At 48.4% G+C, this 16,124-nt stretch overlaps 1 protein-coding gene across 2 annotated transcripts in view; it reads left to right on the top strand.

Moving 5' to 3' along the window:
* The first annotated feature begins 426 nt into the window (after positions 1 to 426).
* Positions 427 to 16,124, top strand: part of ADCY8 (adenylate cyclase 8) — a 218,774-nt gene continuing 203,076 nt past the window's right edge. Inside the window, exon 1 of one of the 2 annotated variants that reach the window (XM_027132481.1) lies at positions 427 to 3,421. In XM_027132481.1, coding sequence (XP_026988282.1) covers positions 2,465 to 3,421 — 957 coding nt within the window. In that variant the 5' untranslated portion in view covers positions 427 to 2,464. The remainder of the gene's footprint in view (positions 3,422 to 16,124) is intronic. The other variant, XM_027132482.1, reaches the window with a different exon arrangement.

The raw sequence follows: 16,124 nt of genomic DNA, 5'->3' as shown, positions 1-16,124 counted from the left end.
AAGGGAGATGGGGGAAAATGTTGAGTCTTCTTTCTACTTTTGGGGGGATTCTATGTGCAAGGTAGTTGACCAGTTCTGGGTTTAAACTGAAACCCGTGTGTGTGGAAAAGAAAGACTTAAAAAGGAAATAATGCAATCTCGTGTTTCTGGGACACGGTGGACACAAATAACCCTGGAGATGGTGTGTGCCTCTGAGGAGGGAGATCGGGAAAGATATTCTTGCCCAGGGCAAGCAAACGGAGGGGAGTTTCTCCTAGGGAAAGCAGGGGAAATCGTCCGCCCAGGGGGGCCTGAGGGAACAGCGTGGAGGTCTTTGGTGCTTTCAAGGGAAGCCATGGGGAGCCGCGAAAGCGCCCAGGGTCTGACGTCATTGGCCATCAGCTGACTGTGCTCAGGGCCAGGGCTCCACCGGCTGAAGCCGCAGTTCCACCGTGGCTCCGCCACATGCAGCCGGGCTCGGGACTAAGGCGCTTCCGGCGGACCCGGCGCCCGGAGCCCCTGCTCGGCCCGGCGCGGGCGCAGACACCACGTGCCCACCGTGTCGCGCCTGGATCTGCCCCGAGCTCCGCCAGGGGCTTTGTCCGCAACTGCTCGCCGGAGCTCGGCGGGCGGGAAACCGGGCTCGAGAGGGCGGCTGGAAATGCCTTCCCCACGCCCTCCGTTCTCGACCCCTACTGTAAGCGGGGAGAAACTTGGCTCTCCGAGGGCCCTCGCATTCTAATGCCTCGCGCTCTCCATTCCTCTGGATTGGTGCAGTAAAGAGACTCCCTCAGGAAGCTGCCGGCCTCTGCAATTGCGGCTTCTTGGGGGTATTTTGCTTTTAGCCCGAAAGTTGGCTTTGCCAAAAGACGCCCCAGTGGGGAGAGCGTAAAGGAGACCCTCTATGCCTTCGCGCTGGGCTCTCGGAGTCCGTGGGCAAAGCGGCTTACGAGTCCTGGCTCCGCACCTGCACAGGACCAAAGCCAGTGCCTAAAAAAGAACAGCGTTGGAACCGGCCAGCTCGGCCAGCTGGAGCGCTGCATCTCCACGCCGGGGGCTTGTCGGGGGCGCCCGCCCCGCCCGACCCCCGAACCCCATCGTCCTCTCCCACGCGGGTCTGCCCGTGCCGTTGCCTTGAAGACCTGGGGCGTCCTGGCCAGATCTGGGCGCCAGGTCCACGCCACCACCGCCACTCCGCCCCCGCCCCGTTCCGGGGGCGTGGCTTGGCGTGGGGGCGGGTCTAAGTCTCCTCCGGTGTCCAACAGCTCAGACAGGTCTCCAAATTCTTCCCTGTCGCCCGGCGCCCGCAGCGCGCTTCAGAGCGCCAGGGTGGCACGCGGCGCTCCCCTGGATCCGGCGGCGACTCAGGCGACTTCCCCGCGGCCTCGGGCCTCCCTTCTCGCCCAAACCTCACACCCGCCGCACCCACCAAGCTACGGTTCTTAGCCTCAGCGACCTGCACCAGTGGCTTCTCCTCGCCCTCGGAGCTGTTGGCTTTGGAGCCCTCCCCACTTTTTTCCTGCCCTCGCCTCCTGCACCTCTCAGCTCCGGGCCAAAGGGATTCCAACGAGCGAAGTGAAGGGGGTGAGAATCTTGTGCTGCGACCCCTCAGAAACACAGCTGGAAAGGCTGACTTCGTCTTGTAGCCGCGACTGGGACCCTGAGGCCCTCCCCCTTCCCCGAGGGATGCGTCGGGCCAGAGCCAGCGCTGCGCTGTCAGTCTTCGCTCAGGAAGTGGAGACAGCCAGAAATGAACGCGGGAGGGAGCCTCAGCACACCCGCACTTCCAAATTAACTGTTTGGTGACTTGTTAGCGCTGAGGCTACCACCTCGCCAATCCTCCCGCTGGGCACCCGCCACCTCACTGTCCCCCACTCCTCCCCCTTCATTACCCCCGCCCCCAGCTCCGCCCCGGCTCCCCATCCCGGCGCAATGGAGTTCTCCGAAGGACTCTGTTCCAGCCAGAGCTGCTAACTTCGCACCCATCCGCGCTGCCGGTCACCCCCGACCAGCCCCCCCTGCAGCCGCCGAGTCGTGGGCGTCCCGAGCCCAGTGCCGCAGCCAGGACCCGCCCGGCGCGCAGCTGAAGCACGGAGCCCAGGCGCCTGGGCGCCTCTTGGAGAGCAAAGGCAACGCCAAGACGCTGAGTCGAGACCCAGCCAGGAAGCCAGAGGCCGGGAAGGGGGCTGCGTGGCTCAGAGCGCCGCGGCTTCTGCGGACAAATAGCCCCCGCTGCCACGCACCCAAGCTGCGCGGGCTGGCGGGAGGGCGACGCGCGAGGACGCAGGGGTCTGCGGCGGTCTTCCAGACGCCCTTTGGCCCGGGGCGCACTATGACCTGACGTGCGGGGACCTCCTGCCCAGGGCGGCTGGGGATAGAAGGGCTCGCCGCCAAGCTCCCACCAGGCCGCCTTTGGGTCTTTCGGGACCCCTTCCCACCGCGGCCTCCCGCAGGTTCTGCGCCTCCCTCCCAGCGGCCCGGCGCCATGGAGCTCTCCGATGTGCGCTGCCTTAGCGGCAGCGAGGAGCTCTACACCATCCACCCGACGCCCCCGGCCGGCGACGGCGGGAGCGGCTCCCGGCCGCAGCGGCTGCTGTGGCAAACGGCGGTGCGGCACATCACCGAGCAGCGCTTCGTTCACGGGCACCGGGGCAGCGGCGGCGGGAGCGGAAGCTCCAGCAAAGCCTCGGACCCTGTAGGCGGCGGCCCCAACCACCACGCGTCGCAGCTGGCCGGCGACTCGGCGCTTCCCCTCTACGCGCTGGGCCCCGGGGAGAGAGCGCACAGCCCCGGCTGCACCAAAGTCTTCCCGGAGCGCAGCGGCAGCGGCGGCGGCGGCGGCAGCGGGGGCGCGGGCGACCTGGGCTTCCTGCACCTCGACTGCGCCCCGAGCAACTCGGATTTCTTCCTCAAGGGGGGCTATAGCTACCGAGGGGTCATTTTCCCCACCCTGCGCAACTCCTTCAAGTCCCGGGATCTGGAGCGCCTCTACCAGCGCTATTTCCTGGGCCAGAGGCGCAAATCGGAGGTGGTGATGAACGTGCTGGACGTGCTGACCAAACTCACCCTCTTGGTTCTCCACTTGAGCCTGGCCTCGGCCCCCATGGACCCGCTCAAGGGCATCCTGCTGGGCTTCTTCACGGGCATAGAGGTGGTGATCTGCGCCTTGGTGGTGGTCAGGAAGGACACCACCTCGCACACCTACCTGCAGTACAGCGGCGTGGTCACCTGGGTGGCCATGACCACCCAGATCTTAGCAGCAGGTCTGGGCTATGGGCTCCTGGGAGACGGCATTGGCTACGTGCTCTTCACACTCTTCGCCACCTACAGCATGCTGCCGCTGCCGCTCACCTGGGCCATCCTGGCTGGCCTGGGCACGTCGTTACTGCAGGTGGTCCTCCAAGGGGTCATCCCCAGGCTGGCGGTCATTTCCATCAACCAGGTAACTCCCGCCTGCCTTGCTCGTCCCCTGACTCCCCGGGGTTCTTTCGAAATCGCTTTTCTAAGAGGCAGGTTTGCCTCTCTCCCTTTGAGTCCCCTCCCCCAGCCCGACACAGAGCCTTGCACCTAGGAGGTCCTGGGTGTTCGTGGGATGCCATTGCTCTAGAGGAACTGAAACTAAATGATCTCTAAAGTTTCTATCATCTCTACTCTTCTACTCTGATTCTGTGAGTAATTCTTTGACATCAGCTAAGAAGTAGTCTTCCTTTTGCCCCTCATACATCCCCCAGGAGCTGCCCTCAGTCTCTGGAGCAAAACACAGAAAGGGAGGGGAGCATCCCGATTTAGAAGGCGACCCACTCCTTAGCAGCTTTACTCATGAGAGTTACAGCAGGGTGTCCTAAGGGACTCTGAGATTCTGAGTTAGGTTTCTCTGTGTCTTTGCGCCACAAATCCTCAGTTCTCGAAGGAATCAACATTTGTTAAACGCATACTAAATAGCTGGTGCTGGGTACCTTACTTAAGCTATCTCACTAAGTCCTTCAGACAAGCCTGTGACGCTCGTTTTTTTTCTTTATTGCCTTGGGGATCTAAGGTGCTATCTTCTCTTGCTACAGGATCCAACCCCAGTGCTTTGAATAAATCAACCTCAGGACTTTTGGGGCTGGTGGAGAGGGGGAGCAAGCATGTCATTGGCAGAGAATGCAAGTTTTGCTTGATTGAAGGGGGTGTTTTGATGTAGATGGTTTGAAATATTTAGGTGGAACCTGACTCTTTAGGTCGCTTTCTCCTTTCTCCCCCTTTCTTCCTATCTTTCCCCATTAAAAATGGATGTGTTTCTGTGAACAAAGTTCTCATTGTCTGTGAATGAGGAGCTAGATGATGACTCTATTGTTTAAATTCCTTGAAATCAATTGATAATTAATGATCTGGCACTTTCTTGGCCAAATGTCTGGTAGGTAACAAGAGAGTGAATGGGGGTAACAGGAGAGTTTTATGGGAACTTCTCCATAAAAATGAGGGAAATGTATCAGCTGGAGTGTTTTCAAGTAAAAAGCTGATGAGAGGTGCTTGGACATCAGAGGCTCCTCTTGCAGTCTGGTTTGAATAGATGGTTCTTAGGATAAACAGGTACAACACCTATGAAAACTGCTCATGACTTTTAGGGCGCTGGTACCGTCAGAGTGCTTTACCCATCATTGACCTGCTGGACTCCTAGTTGATTTGGGATTCTATCTCTTCTCGGATGGCTCTATATCCATTTGCTTAGGTTACTTATCTGGTTGGCTGCTCTTACGGTGCTTTTTGAAGTCTCCCTGGGTAGAGCAAAGAGCATATGAAGTACATGGCTATGATCATCAGGCATGAAATGGGGGGATGAGAGCCTCTGTAAGTAAGGTCTGACCCGTTGAATTTTTCTTATTAAAAACAATAATGAGGGATTTCCCTGGTGGTGTAGTGGTTAAGAATCTGCCTGCCAATGCAGGGGACACGAGTTCGATCCCTGGTCCAGGAAGATCCCACATGCCGCCGCAGAGCAAATAAGCCTGTGCGCCACAACTACTGAGTCTGCGCTCTAGAGCCTGCGAGCCACAACTTTGGAAGCCCACACACCTAGAGCCCGTGCTCCTCAACGAGAGAAGCACCGCAGTGAGAAGCCCAGGCATGGCAACAAAGAGTTAGCCCCCTGCTGGCCGCAACTAGAGAAAGCCCGCGCGCACAGCGAAGACCCAATGCAGCCAAAAATAAATAAATAAATTTATAAAAGAAAAAAAGGATTACAAAAAAACATAATGTTTTCTCAGAATCATCATGAACCTTTAATACCCATATATGATAAAGTCTCAATTTGGGATTATATAAAATTATATTTCAACTGTGTTTCTGAATCTTGTTTACACGTGGATTTGAACCCGAGTGTCCTCTGAATCTCTCCCTTTCTTCCAATTTCTCTCCTTCTGTTTTGCATTTTCTTTATTATGTACCTAGACGTCAGCTGACCTCTCCTTGCTCCTGTTCCCTTTTTTCCCTTTCTCATCTTTTCTGTCTCCTTCTCCTTCTTCCTTCCCCTTCTCTTCTCTCACTATAAGTCGTTTTCATAATGCATCATAGCTATCTGACCATTTGCAGAAAATTCCATTTGTCATAACCCACTGCTTCTCATGCAGTAGCCTTCCTTGGTACACATTACTAAAAGACTTTGTCAAGTAACTTTGGAATAGTATTTAGAATAACATCCTAAGTAGCAAATTATGAATATTTTCAAAGTCCTAAGTATAGAGACACTTTTCTTGCCAAATGAATCCAGAAAGTAAATTTTGGCTCCATATTTGTTTTATGCTCCACTCAAATACTACCAGATGGGAGAAGATTAAAAATAACCCTCAAATGTCTTCCTACTCCCACCCCATCATAAACAATCCTTTAGCGTGAAAACCAGCGTCCTGGTGTATGTATACCAAGCTCATTCAACTTTCTGTTTGGGTAGCAAGTGTAGATGAACAGTCTTTTCATAAGGTGTCACCTTTTGCCAGACTCTGAAGGAAGGAGCAGAGCGCTCTCCTCTGATTTTAGGTGCTGAAAGAACCTTTGTGGCTTTGGTTTTCCTTTGGCGCCCTCTAGAGGTTTAAGTGTCTTTCCTAGACCTTGTAGGTGGATCAAGTAGAGAATTAATAATCGCTTTAAAAAAAAAAAAAGAATCTGTGATTTTTTTAAAATCAGTATTGTTTGGTTTTCCCTGTTTGGTGACATACAAGACATACTTAACACCTGCTAACGACCTCGGTTAGAAACTGGAATAAAATCCTGACTCCTTACCATGGCCTACTGGATCCTCTGTAAGTTGGTGCTACTTCTCTCGCTAATTATATTTCTGTCTCTTCTACTCCTCAGCCTCCAAATATACTCTCTATTTTCTTGTCTTTCAAATATCCCAAGCTCTTTCCCACTTCTTCACTTCTTAGGCTTTGTGACTGCTGCCTAGAACAATTTTTGCCAGGTCTTCACATGACTGACGCATTCTCAATATTCCAGACTCAGTTCAAATGCCACTCCCTAGTAGTGACATGTCTTATTTTCTCCAGAACACATATACCATCTGAAATTATCTGACTGGTCTATATTTATTGTGTTTTTTCCCCCAGCCCCACACCCTCACAAGAATTGTAAACACCGTGTAAGAGCAAAGACATTGTCTATGTGTTTATCCTTTTACCCTCAGCACCTAGAAAAATGCCAGGCACGTGGCAGGCACTTAATCACTGAATGAACAAGAGTACTCACTGCATAAACAATATTAGAAAATAGCCAAGTCCCCTGACGTTGTGTTGGTGAAAGCTTTCTACACACACACACGTAAATGTGTGTAAAGCAGTCTTTTACACGTAAACACCTTTGGAGAAATCAAAGCACAGTCAAAATTCTTTACATCTGTACAATATTTTACATGTAACCAAGAGCCTTTACATACACGATCACATCTAGTGATAACAAACGGATGGTATCATCCTTCACTTTTATTTCAGAGAAGAAATGACAGATTCTTAGAAACTTTAAAGGCACATCCCAATGATGATGAGCCTGACAGGCGGTGAGGTCAGGATTCAAATCCTAGCTCAGAGCCAGTCATTCTTCAGAAACCTTTCAGAGGGTATCCTTCTAAAAACATAAGCATTTGAAATGACTCAAGAGCGAGAGGTACCTGTTTCACTACTCAAGAGAGTAATACCCCGCATAGCCCACGAATTAACATTTAATGAAAAAGCCAAAGGGCAATCCTAAGGGGAAAGTGATTGAATTGCTGGGAACAGGCTCTGTGTAGCTAGCTCATCGTCTTGCTCAGTGGGATATAAATTTACCAACTGAAAGCCATAAACACTGGCGTATCTTCTTTCTCTACATGAATCTCGATTCCCATTAAGAGGATGGCTCATGTTTAACTTAACATTTTCAAGAAGCAGGAAGCTAGAATGAGGATACAGTAAACACACCTCGGCAGGCTGTTTCACTTCACTGAAAATGCCATTTTCAAAAGGAACAAATGAGCTGATAATTGCCTTCTCTAACCCAACCTTGAGAATCGGCTTCTCCTCTTTCCCTCTGGAAGAAAATGATATCTGTGGCTTGACCGGGTAACGACCAAGCTGCAGGTCTCTGCAGATGCCCTGTATGAAGAGAGAACGCCCTGTATTCGTTGATCTGTCGCGTACTTTCCACTGTGGTTACGAGGTAGAACCTTAAAAGGGCCAACCAGGAGGTCCCTTGCTATCAGCAAAGAAATGGTTTCTGTTTTCTCCACTCAGTGAACAGTTAGACGAAAGTCGTGAACTTCCCACCCAAAGAGGTTCTTGTCCAGGGCAGATGTGATCCCCGTGTATTTTCTAGGTCTAAGTGGCACTGGAAATACTGAGGAACCCTGAGAAGGTTCAAAGCCCAATTCAAAGGATTCCTTTTCCTTTCCCCCTGAGAAAGTTCAGCTACAGGTAGCAGTAGGGCTGTAGGTATTCCTTCCTTGGGGAGCCTCACTCATTTCAAGTTAAATCAGCTTCATTATGTGATTCAGGCCACAGACAGTAGTGCCTTTGTCCAGATTCTCTCTACGACACAGAATTTTCCACTTCTTAAACAAATTGTTTCTCTTGCCAGTTCAATTTACCCATCTAAAAATTCATTACTAAATGACATTATGAGTATAAAGAAAATATTAATGATAAGGTTGTATTTGGTAGGTTCTCTCACCAGGGAGATACATTCTAAGCTCTGTTGCTGTAGTTAGCATTCGATTCTGTCTTACCTGCTGGTGACAATAATACGAGCTACCTAACTTTTGAAATTCATCTCATTCTCATTCTTCAGCTCATTAGTGATAAGATGATGAAGATCATTTAGTTATTGGAAAACTGAGAGGCAGCAATATTTAACTACAAAGACTGCTGCATGATGCTTCCCTCTTGGGGATTCTAAAATGTCACAGCTAGTGGCTAATTAGCCCTCTGTACCTCTTGGTGAGGCATAGAAGCAGAAGTGTCAGAATGGAGGTGATTTCTCCAAGGTAGCTCTATGAGCAAAGGCAGCCAGGTATACAAATCCAGGTGAGTTCGTGCTCAAGGTCATGCTGTCAGATTTGAATTTCTCAAGCAGCAGCCTTTTCTTCCTTGTCTTACACACATCCAAACGAAACAGAAAAGACTAGAGCCAGAAGAATGCTAATTAAATCATGATCTTTAAACTTGATTAATAACGAGGGATTTTTAGCTTGCCATTTGGCCTTTAAAAAATCCTTTTGGGAAAAATGCATCGTTTATACCAGGTAAGAGAGTGGTGTATGGTATGAGCAGGTGGGGGTCAGGAGAGAAGTAGGCTTTGCATGTGCTTTAACATGCGTTTCTGATCATTTAAAGGAAGGGTTAACTTCACAGTAAAGTCAAAGTGAGTATAATGGAATTACCAAATCTCTCTCCCCATGTGTAAATTTAAACATATGCGTGTATTATATGTCCTTTGTCTATGTCTGCTAACTCGAATCAAATAAAAGGAATCTTACGACTATTTTTTTTTTTTTTTTTTTGGCGATACGCGGGCCTCTCACTGCTGTGGCCTCTCCCGCTGCGGAGCGCAGGCTCCGGACGCGCAGGCCCAGCGGCCACGGCTCACGGGCCCAGGCGCTCCGCGGCATGTGGGATCTTCCCGGACCGGGGCACGAACCCGTGTCCCCTGCATCGGCAGGCGGACTCTCAACCACTGCGCCACCGGGGAAGCCCCTTACGACTATTTAATGTACAGCAAATGACATGTAATTTAAATCATCTCAATTTGGTATTTGATATCAAGGTAGATACTTCAGGAAACACAAATGTCCATTAAATGGGTGTAACTGGGGTCCTATTTAGCACACCTCACTAGTTATGATGTGCATTTTTTAAAACGACAAATACCTCCATTTCTGTACGTTTTCCTTTGGCAAATTCATATAGGCTTTAAAAAAAAAATAATTGCAACATCCCAGCCTGTCAGAAAATGACTTTCAAAAGCAGATTTGTGTGTCAACATTCCCAAGGGGTTCCTCTGAATGCCCAGAAATGGAAATATTATTCTCTCTTACTTGTGAAAAATACCGAGAGACTGTCCTTTTTGGTTCTCTTTTCCTTCCTTCCTTTCCTTTCCCTTTTTTTTTTTTGTTTTTTTGTGATGGAGAGTAGGCTTTGCAAAGAATATTTTTAATGACATCTGAAATGACAAACTAAATCCCTTCAGCCCTGATCTGTAGACACCTTTGCCCTGGAGTTGCCAATAGGCTTGGCGTCTGTGTATTCAGAGGGAGTTGTAAAATGACGTGTGGTGTGGCCTTTGCAAGACTGCATAATGAATTTGTTTTTCCTCCTACCCGGTAATGTCACCTGACTGGTTTCAGCGGGTCGGAGCATAATTAGGTTGGAACTGGGAAGACTGGGAGGACTTTATTTCTGGAGCAGCTGTTGCTGTGTCATGCTAAGTAGGACAAATACGTTAGTCACATTTACACCTCGATGACTGATGGCATTTTAAGAGCTCATCAAAAATAAGTGAAACCAAGCATTAAAAGGAAAGATTAAAAAAAAAAAAAGTTGATCCCAAATTCAGTGCTGCTGGCAACGTATAATCAAAGGACACTACTACAGTCACGCTGCTGTGACACTTCACTGTTGTCTAAATATTTCTTAGGATGCTAATTTATTCATTTCGCAAGTGTGTCTATTTGAGTTGATGCTACATGTGTTTGTTTTCAGAACATAGGAGACACTTGCAACATTCATCTCAAACCTTTCCTCTCACCGACGAATGGGCACTATATTGATGCTCTGAGAGACCAGGAGGTCTAGAATATGCAGTTGGATGGCGTATCAGTTCCCTAGGCCTATTGCTTTGTAGCATGTTCTTTGCTTTCTGTGGAATGCAAGGTACCCAAAGCAGAATGTAGGCAAATTTCTGGGATATTTAGGTCTGACCCTCAGTTAGCAAGAGAATCAGTTCTGTAAATGATTTCTCCCGCAGCATTTTCTTGGGGCTGGAGTAGAAGAACGTTTGTCTACCCAGCCAGATAATCTTCCCTGTGCTTTCCCAGGAAACATAATTGGATTTATACACGCAAATTAGATCATGTGAGTTTGTTTATGAAGGACTATTTTAAGAAGTCAGGTCACTTAAGCAGTTACTTCAGAAGCCAGCTTTTCTCACTCCCAGATTTTTCACAGTCAGCTCTGCAGGGTACAGAAGAATGCAGGGTAGATTAATTAACCGTTGCTGTCCCAGACATTCCAGGGGAGGCCTGGCCATCTCCCAAGGGGAATAAAACCATTCTACCAGTGAATGCAACTGTGTGACCACCTTCTCAACCAATGAACTGGGATTATAGCTCCATGTGTTGTCAGATAAACCGCATTTCCTTGTTTCTTTGATATCTCTGCACTGGACTCTGGGCACGTTTGTGATTTAGTATTTGAATTGCATTCTCAGCTAGATCACGTCTTTTAATCTGTGTAATACCTTTTGCACATTCATTAGTCACTGGGGTTTTCTTTCCCTTCCACTCCACTTCCTGACTTATATGCCTAACTCGGTGTTATGAATTGCAAAATATCTTTGAAACACAAAATTCTCGTAAATCAGAAAATGATAAAAATGGACATGGTGAAGACGTGAGCTAAGTATGAAATTAAATCGTATTAATGTTTGGGGTTTTTTTAATGAGTAAATTTTTAAAACTGTCATCTTTATATAAAGAGCATACCAGTATAAAATGTTCACACGTAACAAGAATTATTTTGTTGAGCTGTCTTATAAACTACATCCTTGTCCTGTGTCAGCTGGTTTTCCAGTTGACTGGAGTAAACCATTTCAGAATCTTTTCTCCTTTTTCCTGTGTGATTATGTGCTGAATACCCATGATTGCTTATAAAATAGAGATGACTAAGGATTAGGGAATGCATCGTCAAAATGTATGTGTTCCTTTAACTCAGAACATGGGAATAAGAAATGCAGCAAAACAGAACAGGACCAAAAAAAGAAAAAGAAAAACGCTGCAAGGCCTAAGGCTAGAAGAGATATGGTTGGTGTCCTCAGATATTTGGGATACTGCCATGACAAAGAGAAACTGTTTATTTTATGTGTCCTCTAAGACAGAATAATGATCAATGGGTGGTCGTTATACCATGAGAGATTTGGTTCACCTAAAGCTAAGGCTTTGTAACAGATGGACCTGCCCAGGGAGCTGCTTTTTGAAGCGATGAGCTCCCTGGCATGGGGATTTTTCAAGGGAAAGCTGTACAGAAATCTATCAGGGACAGCCTAAAGGAGAATTCCATACAGGGAGGTCTTTTCCTCAAGGTCCTATGGAAACCACCGGTTGCATCTCTAAGCCATCACAGCCGCTTTGCAGGCAGGAAAAAAAAAAATAGGACAAGGAGCAAAGGGCAAGAAGCCAAGATGCCTAAAAGGCATTTGCCCGCTGAGTCGGCCGCCCTTTCGGGAGCTCCTCTGGGACCCCTGCCCAGTGATGTCTGCCTCTATTTTGGGGAGCAGAATTCCGATCCAAGGCCCCTCCATCAGCAAGAAAGGATGGCAAAAGTAGACTTGATTTTCCTGCTTCTCAGAAAATCAGGATTGCATTAGGAAGAAGGGGAGAATGAGGATCGAGTAGGAAGATTATTCAACAAATACTTGTTGACTGACTGTTGGGTTCTGGATTGACACGGCTGTGTACTCCACAGTCAGGGTTGTTGCTGTAATGAGGCTGGTACTTGAATGGATTTGGGGAGGGAGTTTGTGACTCTGATGCAGAGGTAGGAAGGTTTGTATTCCCAGATTCTCAGAACACGTCTGAAACACAGCATTCGGGGAATATTTTCACAAATGCAGGTCTTGGGCTCTTTTTACTCCAGACCTCTAAAGCGTGAAAAATCGAAGCTGCAGTGGATTTCTTTTAAGAGTTGCGTGAAAGGAAAGGTCAGACTTTAGAAAAAATTGTAAATGGGTGTGGATCTTCCTAGGGAGAATGTAAAGGGACCCTGGGGAAGAGTCAGGAGGTCAGTTATGTAAGCATCACCTTATCACAGACTGAAGGCATCCCGAGCCTGGTAACCAGAAGACATGGCACAAGAGAGCATCTGCCTCATGTTGAGAAGGTCGGGCTTGTCTGCAGCTCCAGGCTCTCCTAGTTGCTCTGTGTTCACAGTAACCCCAGCTAAAAACTGAGCAGCTGCCTTGGAGCCCCAGGCAGCCCATTCCCACACAAGGTGGGCAGACAAAGAGCTTAAGCAAGGCTCAATTCCCTCTCCTGGGTACATTGCTGCACTCTGCATTTTCAACTGTCAGAGCAACGTCGTAACATGTCACGTGCCCACCAGGCTGTGAGCCCCTTGAGGTCAAGGATTGTGCCCTTCTCGTCGTTGTGTTCTTAGCGCCTAGCATAGTACCCGGCACGTGGGCAGTTCTAAATATCGTACTCATAAATGAATGGAATGAATGAATATTACATGGCCCCCTCCTCCCCCTCCACCCCGCGCCAACACGCACAGTCAAACAGTCAGTGAAAAGCCAGTGAGAGAAAAGAAGTCAGTTTCTCTGGTCAATACAGGCAAAAGCACACCAAATGTCATCCCAGGAAGTGCTTTGGGCAGAAAGCCCCAAGCTGAGTGTTTGCTAGACCTGTGTTAAGGAAGTTATAGTAGATGACATGAAGAAAAATTCAAATCACTATCCGGATCATTTCCGTCAAAAAAGATAGAAAAGGAAAAAGGAAGTTAAAAAGTCATGGACCTAAATTATCCATACTTATTTGTCCATTCCTGAAACTTTTAAGTGGTCCGGTCCATCCATGCAAAATAGAGTCCAAGCATTAATGAGGGTCTCAGCCCCTCGTTGGCTTCCTTATTGGTCCTTTAGCGCCCTGGCCCTGAATCCCAGCACCGGCACCTCACTCAGGCCGTCTTTGCTTTGTGGTATACTACCCCAAATCATTTCTTTGGCCTGACCTCTCAGTGGCACCCCCTTCTGGTCACCTGTAGATGTTCACCCTCTGGCTTCATACTGGGGCAGTTGTGGGCAAGAGGTGCTCCCACCTTCCTACCTGCCTCCGGCACTCCTTGCCAGCCAGGCTGGTCTGCCTCACTCCTAGGAGGAGAACCAGTTGTCCTTGCTGAGCGTAGTAACTGGACAATTGCTTAGTCTGCCATTTCCCACAGCTTAAAACCTACCACCTAGAGACCAGTTTGTACCCTAACTGGACCAGTTTATCTGTAGACCGCCTAAAGGCAAAAATAAAGCCTGATTTTCCATATTGGAACCCAGTGCAAGTAACTAAAACAGTCTTCATGACATCCAAAAAGGTTATGAGTAAGTCGCCTGTTTTCAGTTCTGTGACGCATTATCCCCCTTAGTTCACTTTCCTGCTGCTGATTAGTTCAAGAAACAAAATCAAAATCAATCAGAGCCGGCTTATTTTCTTCTAAGTGCAGCATCAAACGTTCCCCATTACTTAATGAGTCTTCCTAGCCTACTGGTGACGGTCAGCTCATTTGCGGGTGGGATCATGGGACCAGACAGTCAGTGCCCAATGAACAGAGGGCCCCCTTCCCTATTTATGAGAGAGATATAGCCTTCGTCTCTTACCAAGTGAATAATGACATCATGTGCAGCTCTTGGGGCCCTGCCCAAGCCATTTCAGCCAGAGAGGAACTGTGAACTGTGCCAATGGACAGTGAGAGATATTTTTGAAACTATGTAAGTACGTTTCCTTAAAAACATAGAAACTACAAATTGTCATCATGTTTTTGCCATGAATTTTTCCCAGTGACATTGGCCAGATGGCTTTGGCTTCTCCAGGCACAAGTATCTTGATACCTAAAAGGGTTTTGTGAGTAGGGGGAAAATGCAGAATTATGAAGTTTTTCCTAGTACCCAGACCTAGTTAGATATTCCTCCTTCTTTGACCGCATTACCCCTACCTGCCTGTCCATCCTGCCACAGGCCGTACTGCTGTTTGTCTCCACGTCTCTCTCTCTCACCAGCCAGCCTGTGAGTTTCACAAAGGCAGGGGTTGTACCTGAGTCACTGGTGTGTCTCTACAACTGAGTCTAGTGCTGGTTACATACACTTTTCCTTCTCAAATGCTTTCAGGGCTTGCCCTTCAACTCTTAAATGTTGAGGCTTCTTAAATTCCCATCCCGTACATCTCCCCATCACCCTGGGCAATCACGTCCTCCTTTAGTTGACGACCATGCACCCATGTCCTACATCTGTATCTCCAACCCTGTTCTGTCTGCTATGCTGAAGACCAGCGTATTTCGTGACCTGCTGGACACCTCCAGGCAGCTCAGTCTCAACAAGTCAAAAATCAACTCCCAGTCTCCCAGCATCTCTGTGAAATCCTGATGGTTTCATCTCCCATCGCTGGGATCTGTCCAAATCTCTCCATCCTACTCATTTCATTCTAGGGCAGCATGCCCTCCCCAACGATTTCTCAATTTTTTCATCCCTCGTGCTCCTCCAAGCTGTCCCCACCCCGCAAGGGTGAGCTTCTCTCAAATGCTAGTATTCTCACCACCTCACACCACCGGGTAAGTTCCACAGTGGAATCCCATCACCGGTTTTCCTGGGTACCTCATGCTGGCTTATGCCTGAATGTTTTTCTGGAACAATTCTTCTGGCTCCTTCCTTCCTTGTCTGCCAGCTCAGGTGTCACCAGCTCCAGGAAACCTCCCCTGTGCCCCTTCGTCAAGACACATGCCAGCTTAGGAACAAATGGTCTGGGTGTAATTGTCTGTCTGTTTGAGAATCTGAACTCAGATTAGGTGTTTAATGGAGGAGGGGCAGGCAGATGTTACCAGATTTGACAAAAAGACAAGCAGGTCCTCGAGCAAGATGTTTTCAGTGGGAGAGTGTCGATGTTGAGCCTTGCCCTGCCCCAGACCTACACATCTCACGGGAGGAGCATCAGCGTGTGGAGATCACAGTGCAGGATGTGGATTCAGACCACCTGGGCTAGATCTGCCATTTATTAATTTCAGGACACCCTCAAGGGCCTTAAGCTTTCTGTACCTCACTTTCTTTAGCTGTAAAATGGGAAGAATCATCGCAAGCCAGAAGATCACTGAAGAGATGAAATAATACGCACAATTTAGTATTTAGAGTATTTAGTTCCGGGCCTGGTACAAAGAATCACACAATACCTTTTATGTTTTATTATAACTTAATTTTCAAAACAGTCCCCCTGTTTCCTGGAGTCCTCTGCCCTGAGTGGTCCTTTCCTGGGCTTCACTTGGCAAAACCCACAAACTTTAACGTGCTTTGGGATCACCTGGAGGTCTTGGTGAAACCTTTGGATTTAGGGGGAACCCAAGATTCTGCATTTCCAACAAGTGCCCGGGTGCTGGATACTGCTAGCCTGCCAATGACAATTCGAGGAGAAAGGCTCTGGAATTCAGCACAGACCCCACCTTCTCTGCAGTGGGTTTTCTGACGCTTTACCAAGTGGGTTTAAGTCCCTTAGCTTGCCTCATGCCCTTTACATCTCTCTGTTATTCATTAACTTATTCTTTCATTCAGTCCTTCATGCATAAATATTTATGGAGTACCGCCGCGTGCTGGGTGCAAACAGTAAGGATACTGTGGTGAGGAAAAGAATCCAGAATCCTACTATTAAAGGGATTATAATCTAGAGTAAGAGACAC

This window comes from Aethalodelphis obliquidens, unplaced genomic scaffold, assembly GCF_003676395.1.
Source record: "Aethalodelphis obliquidens isolate GAN/ISIS:26980383/991018 unplaced genomic scaffold, ASM367639v1 scaffold41, whole genome shotgun sequence".
Taxonomy (NCBI): domain Eukaryota; kingdom Metazoa; phylum Chordata; class Mammalia; order Artiodactyla; family Delphinidae; genus Aethalodelphis; species Aethalodelphis obliquidens.
This window is presented reverse-complemented; position numbering and strand designations above follow the sequence as displayed.